The 6,700-nt window shown below is 58.2% G+C and overlaps 2 protein-coding genes across 2 annotated transcripts; one reads left to right on the top strand and one right to left on the bottom strand.

Moving 5' to 3' along the window:
• Positions 1-2,184: 2,184 nt before the first annotated feature.
• On the bottom strand, positions 2,185-2,625 carry LOC120662765 (eukaryotic translation initiation factor 3 subunit G-B-like). The gene has a single exon (XM_039941846.1). The coding sequence runs from the start codon at positions 2,623-2,625 to the stop codon at positions 2,185-2,187; it is 441 nt and encodes a 146-aa protein (XP_039797780.1).
• A 356-nt stretch (positions 2,626-2,981) lies between these two features.
• LOC120662764 (putative F-box/LRR-repeat protein At3g28410) lies at positions 2,982-4,864 on the top strand. Its single transcript, XM_039941845.1, has 3 exons — positions 2,982-4,144; positions 4,245-4,427; positions 4,508-4,864. The coding sequence occupies exons 1-3, from the start codon at positions 3,116-3,118 to the stop codon at positions 4,862-4,864; spliced, it is 1,569 nt and encodes a 522-aa protein (XP_039797779.1). The 5' UTR covers positions 2,982-3,115.
• The last annotated feature ends 1,836 nt before the right edge of the window (positions 4,865-6,700 follow it).

The following is a 6,700-nucleotide window of genomic DNA, read 5'->3' as shown; positions in this document are numbered from 1 at the left end:
CTAGGCAAGAATTCTAGTTTGGGGGTCAAATAGGCAAACTTCATTATTTCTAATGTCAAATAGCCAATTCTCTCTTACTTTTTCTAAAATTAATATACTACAATGTTACCTTTTTTACTTTCATGAAGTATAGAAGTTATTTTTTTCAAAAACAAATCTTACTTCCTCTACCATATAAACTAGTCACAAGTTAAGTTCTGTATAGACTTCATAGTTGCACCCACTAGTTGATCAGCTCTTACATACATCCCACCAAATCGCTTCGAGAGAAACTTTTAAATTTCTGTGCGAATAATGGAGTGCCTTAAAGAATGGGCAGTGTACTTCTCTATACGACAAATGATTGAGATTGGCCCAGTTATTGAAGTGATATATGCGATTCCAATTTTTTTTTGGAAGCACAAAGTACATGCACACATATATACTCATCCCTATAAATATAGATAAGCACAAACACCATATCTCTCACAAAACCATCAACATCAAGTGAGTCTCGCTGTCAACGGACAATGTTTAACAACACAGCATTAAAAAAAACTCCAGATGGATCTGCTCAAAATGCGAACACTCAAGACTTAGGCTCCAGCAGGTGGATATGTCCATATCTAGCTATGAACAAACGAGGTAGATATCAACAGTTTGTAGTACCCAGAACCCAGCTTAATTTTTTACATCCTCAGAACTTGCACTGTTGCACATACAAGAAAAAAATAATTGGTTAATTGAATCTAAACCATGACAAATGCGCAACTTTGGAGATAAGGCCTAAACAGTACAACTCGCATATATTTAAAACAGTACGATTACCGTTTGCTACAAGCCCTAAACGGCGGAGCCATCACTAGGGCGAGCTGGGGCGGCCGCCCTAGCTCTCTCTAGGTGACCTCCAGAGCATATATGTTAACAACAAAGCTAGTAGAGAAGACGAAGAAGAAGAAGGATGGATCTGACATCCGAGGAACATAGAAAAAACAGAGGAGAACAGAGAATTGGCTTCCGGAGGAGTAAGAGTTCATACAAGTTGTTTGATACCCTTCCTCCTCGGACACACTCATTATTTAACTAACGACTATCCTACGTTTACAAGGCTGGGTCCGATACGTGCGCGCGCAGGCACATCTAGCGAACCCATTCGTTGCCGCTAAAACGTTCACTAGGCTTCCTGGTGCGGCGGCTCATAGTAGTAGATTCTTTCTTCAGTTCGTGAGTGTGGACAATATCCCTTGTTCTCAACTTCGACAGGGTCATGACGGTGCGGCGGCGCCCTCCAAATGCGAGGACGATGGTCCTCTGCCGCCGAGAGTCGGTCTACTCAGATTGGGCCACTGGGGCTTTGGGCTAGAGGACTTCGTGGCCTCGTGGGCTGTCCGGTCGAGTGGGCTGTGGCCTCTTAAGCAGTTTAGCCTAGCGCCCCAGCCAGCGTTGTGTCTTCTTGCCACCAGATGTCGCTGCCGGCTTCGGCAGTTCACCATCCACCCCTCGTCTGCAGTCCCGCTCAGGCGCTCAAGCCGGCGCGTCGCTGCCGTTGCGCGACGGGCGGCTGCGACAACGCCCCGCGCCTATCTGTCCTGCAGCCCCGCCTCGGCACCCGCCGGCGGATCCCGTGCGCCACCGCCGTGGGCGTCTGCAGCCAGACATGCTGCCTCGGCGCCTCGCTTTAGCGGTCGTGCAAAAGTTTTATTGTAGAACTCTGCCCTAGATCATTTCCTATGATGGCTTCGCCACCTGCCCTAAACACGCAATTTTTATGTGTGGCGGCCTTGCGCCCACCGGTAGGACACCGTGTTTTTGTATAGCCCAAAATGTCCATGGCACCTGAGCTCATTTGGATTGCATTTGATGACAAGGCATAGTAGAAGGAGCAAAGTATTTACAAGATTAAGCAAACAAGAACGAATGAAGCAAGCTAAAGCAACTTTACAAAGAGGAAACAAAACACCCGAAAAGGAGAGAAGACCAGCTACGGTGGCTCTTCATATGCCCATTGCAACACCTCTATATCGCTGGTGCTGATAAGGCACGACTGATCGGGGCAACAATATTGTTGGTTGAGTACTCGATCTAGTGTTGATGCTGCCTCTGCATGACTTATCATTGCTTGATAAAACTGTCCATCGACAGGTGAAGTTTCATCCTTGACGACTAAGGCCTAGCTAAATTGAGGTGGTCATGGAATTGCAGGGTTTATTTGTTTGACGCACGAGGGTACGCCCAGTCGACTCGCAGCCTACGGTCGCCGACGCGATGGCCGTTGAGCCCGTCGACAGCCTCCTCCGCGTCCCCACGGCGCTCGAACGTGACGAAGCCAAAGCCCGCGCCGCCCTCAGGCCCTTTCCTCGAGATGACGCACTCCCGCAGCGGCCCGAACCGCCGGAAGAGCCAGCGGAGGTCCCACTCGCTGAGGCTCGACGGCACGTTGGTCACACGCACGAAGCGCCGCAGGGAGCTCTCGGTCTCGGGAGCCGCGTGCCGCCCCGGGCTGCACTGCTCTCTGCAGGCGCGAGTGCTGAAGCCCCCGTCCATGTAGTTGTAGCCGCAGAAGTAGTCGGTGTGAGACCTCGCCCCGCAGATGCTGCAGCAGGACGGCTCTTTGGTCCGAGCAGGCGCCTGCTGGTGGACGGCCATGCCCTGCCGGCCGCCGGCGCCTGGTGGTGGCTTGCCTTCGATCAGATTCATGCATGTTAGGGAAGTGAGCAAAGCAATGATCAGTAGGATAGATAGATACATCTGTGGATTCATCCAAGAAGAAGGGGCACCAGCGTAGGTGTGAAGTTGCGGCGCAGGATCCTTCTTGACGACCAACTTGTGTGTGGCGGTGGTTGTCGCTGCCTTGCTTTTCTTCCGGCGTATCTTCCTCCTCCGACGCGTCCTCGTGTCTCTGGCCATCTCTTCACCTTGCCCTTTCCGGCCTACCGGGTACGGGTATACGGCGGAGGAACAACGTAACAATTTAACGGCGTCGAAAAAAAAAGTAGCCAGGCCCTGTTATGTACGGACACGGTATGGAATTGTTTTACCTTCTTGTTATATGTACACATGGTGAGTCGTCGAGTCCAATAAAACTCAACAAAGCGATCCAGAGTCCGAGGCAGTTGCGCCACGCCGGCGATAGCAGATGAAGAAGCGCAAGGCGGCGGAGGACGGAACCCCAGAACCGTGCCGCGATCGGCTCAGCAGCCTCCCCGACGACCTGATCGGGCGCATCCTCTCCCTGCTGCCGACCCCGCAAGCCGTGCTCACGTCCCAGCTGTCGCGGCGGTGGAGGCGGGCGTGGGCACACATCGCCGCCCTGAACCTGTCCGCCGTCCGGGACTGCGCGCGGCGCGGCAGGGGGCCCCGGCTCAGCGACCTCGCCAGGGGGGCCCTCCTCCGGTTCCCGACGCCGGGCATCCCCTCGGTCTCCGTCGAGATCAACCGCAGCGTCTACACCGCCGACGAATGGTACCGCCAGGCGATGGAGCGCGCGGTCGGCTCCGTGCGCGTCGCGTCGCCTTGCACGCTCAACGGGCTGGAGCTCCCTCCCTGCGCGCGGGCGGAGGCCCTGGCCGTGCGCTCGCCGCGCACCGTCCTGACGCTCCCCGATCCGGCGGCGGCGGCGCCGTTCGGCAGGCTGGCCGAGCTGAGCCTCTCGCTGGTGCAGCTGGGCGGCGGCGCCGCGCGGCCCCTGGGCGAGTTCCTGGCGTCGTGCTGCCCGCGCCTGAGGACGCTGCGTCTGTGCTCCGTCAGGGGGCCGGCCCTGCGCTGGCTGGTCCTCCGCACGGACGTCCTCGAGGTGCTCGACCTCAGCAACGTCGACGACCTGACAAGCCTGGACGTGGCGGCCACCAACCTCCGGTGCCTAAGCGTGCGCTCCTGCTTCCGGTCCCCAACCGGCGGCGACGGCGAGGTGGCCGTCTCAGCGCCAAGGATCGAGGCGGTCCGCTGGCACCGCAGCTACCCGGAGCAGCTCATCTTCCGCTCCGACCTGGCAAGCGCTCGTCAGCTCGGCGGGCCCCTCAGGCTGCCGGCACTCGGGCGGCGCGACCAGTCGGACGCCCCGTACACCCTGCAACTCCTGCACGCCTGTTCCCAAGCCCACCACCTCGACCTGGAGCTCGTGATGCCGGACGAGACGACTCTGCTCAACTGGCTAGGGCCAGCAGAGGTATGCCAATGCGCGCCCGTGCCCAGTAGTCCTCCATGGATCCATCCATGTGCGTTTGAATCCATCTTTCACGTGATTAACCACCGAGGATTTATAATAGCACGGCGCGTGCGAGGACTTGATCCGGCGCGTTCCGCAGCTGCCAAACGCCAGCGCCCTCTCGCTGAAGATCAGGTGGGGGTTCGGCGGCGGCGTCGCGCCGAGCCTGGCCTCCCTCCTCTCCAGAACGCCGGCCTTGACGAGGCTTCGCGTGGATGCGAGCCCCTACTGCTTCGCTGTCTTTGTACGTCGCTCAGCGCCTTCTCACGCATCGACACCATCGCGATACGCATTGAGAACTAACCCGCTCTGCATCGATCGCAGGAGGGCGACGAGCCGCCGCCGCGACCGCGAGGATGGCAGCGGTGGACGAGCGGCGTCCGCGCAGGCGACGACGGCCTTCGTCTCGACAGCCTTCGAGAGGTCGCCGTGGTCGGGCTCAAGGGGGAAGACCCTGAAGAGTACAGGGTCCTGAAGCTCTTGCTTGGGAGCGCGTCGCCATCGCTGGAGAGGGTGTCTCTCACGTTCCGTGACGATGCTGCGGCGTCCATTGTTGACGAGATCGCCACCGATGTCCCGACGCGCTTCTCCATGGCGGCCGGGCGCTGGAAATGCTGCCCGCCGCGCGTGCTCACGTGGATCAAGCAGAAACTCCCAACCCAGGCGTGCGAACAAGTGTAGAGGGGAATAGCGTACTAGTTTATTCCTACATTGCTAACCGGAGGCGTATTTTTTTTAACAACTACACTCAGACTCCATGAGTGTGTTTCTATTTAGGGTTAATTGTATCTATGCCATTATAATTATCCGAGTTCACTGATCTGCCATTACTATTTATTATATTGAAACCGTGCCATTACAATTTCAAAATTCTCCGAAACATGCCATTACATACCCCTTTGACATGTTTCTCAAAATTTATGGACCAAAATACCCCCAGCCTTCTTCCTCTCATCCCCTCCCTCTTTCCACTCTCTCCATGGCAAATCCCGGGGGCGGCCACCGCCACCGCGGGCAGCAGAACCGGCCCCCGGGCAAGCAGGCACAGGCAGCGGCAGATCGCTCTCCCTGCCTCACCCCACATCGCCCACTCCCACACCACTCCTCTCCCTCTCCGTCCTCTACGTCCGTCCATCCATCCATCCATCCATCCATCCATCTCATTTAAACCCCTGCGGCCACGAACACCAAGCCCTACTGGCATCCATAGCAGCAGCAGCGGCGGCAGAGCATTCCGTCGCCGACACGCGGCGCAGCCGTGGGCGAGTGCCGACTGATGGCGGTGGTGAGGAGAGGCCCGCTCACGCTGCGGGACTTGCCGGAGCTCGGCTGCGACTCCAGCAGCGACGACTTCCGCTGCTACCCACGCTACCTCCCCTGGATCGACGACGCGCTGCAGGCGCCCATGCGGCTCCTCGTAGAGGCCGACCTCCGGCGGAGCCCATCGCGGTCGCCGTCGTCGCTCTTCTCCATCGCCAGGATCTCTAGCCTCGCGCCACCGCCGCGCGCGCCACCGGCCGCCTCCGCGCATTCGCCGGCCGCCTGGGCGTGGCCGCCCCGGGCTCGCCGACTGCCTCTGCCTGCCCGGGGTGGATCTCGCCGAGCCGCCATGGGAGGCCGCCTGGGAGGAGAGAGGGCCTCCGCCGCGAGGAGCCGCGCCGAGCCTCCATCGCCGCCACGCCATCCCACCCCCCGCGCTGCGCTGTTGCTCCGGCAGAGGAGGGTGAGAGGGGGAGGGGACGCAGGGAGGCGGCGTTGTCCCGGCCATCGCGAGGCGCGCCGCCGTGGCCAGGCCGCCGCGTGGCTCGACGCCTCCATTGGCCGGCCACTGCGAGCTGGGCCGCCGCAGCTGTGCCCGCCCACCGGCCGCCACTCGCCGAGCTCGAGCTCGTGCCAGCCCGCCGCCGGCTCGCCGTGGCCACCTCGCCGGAGCACCGGGGAGGAAGGTAGGGAGCCGCGAGGGAGGGCGCCAGCGATGGAGGGGCTCCACCGTGCCGTCCCGCGGGCCTGTCGCCGCCCCGCGGGCACGCCGTCCCGCTGGAGCTCCGCCGCGGGAGAGGGGAGGGGGAACGAGGAGGGATCCGGCAGTGTAGAGAGAGAGGAAAGAGGGAGGGGATGAGAGTAAGAAGAAGGCTAGGGGTATTTTGGTCCATAAATTTTGAGAAACACGTTGAAGGGGTATGTAATGGCATGTTTTAGAGAATTTTGAAATTGTAATGGCACGGTTCCAATACGATGAATAGTAATGGCAGATTAGTGAACTCGGATAATTGTAATGGCATAGATCCAATTAACCCTTCTATTTATATAGCAGAAAAAGTGCAATGTTATATCTCTGAGAGGTCATAATTAGAAAAAAGGAAAAATAAACCACGAAAATAACACCGACGGGTTGGATTGGGGCATCAACACGCACCGAACTCAACTCAATTGAACATAACTCAGGCTGGTCGAATTGGCACATCGACGCGAGCCATACAACTTATCTCCACGAGGCAACTATGTCCGACTGGATTG

This window comes from Panicum virgatum, chromosome 2N (assembly GCF_016808335.1).
Source record: "Panicum virgatum strain AP13 chromosome 2N, P.virgatum_v5, whole genome shotgun sequence".
Classification (NCBI taxonomy): domain Eukaryota; kingdom Viridiplantae; phylum Streptophyta; class Magnoliopsida; order Poales; family Poaceae; genus Panicum; species Panicum virgatum.
This window is presented reverse-complemented; position numbering and strand designations above follow the sequence as displayed.

Bases quoted from the DNA above. Each gene is read 5' to 3' on its own strand.
- LOC120662764 (XM_039941845.1), top strand. From the start codon at position 3,116: ATGAAGAAGCGCAAGGCGGCGGAGGACGGAACCCCAGAACCGTGCCGC. The intron at 4,145-4,244 runs GTATGCCAATGC...GATTTATAATAG, and splicing joins ACTGGCTAGGGCCAGCAGAG to CACGGCGCGTGCGAGGACTT. The intron at 4,428-4,507 runs GTACGTCGCTCA...CATCGATCGCAG, and splicing joins CCTACTGCTTCGCTGTCTTT to GAGGGCGACGAGCCGCCGCC.
- LOC120662765 (XM_039941846.1), bottom strand. From the start codon at position 2,625: ATGGCCGTCCACCAGCAGGCGCCTGCTCGGACCAAAGAGCCGTCCTGC.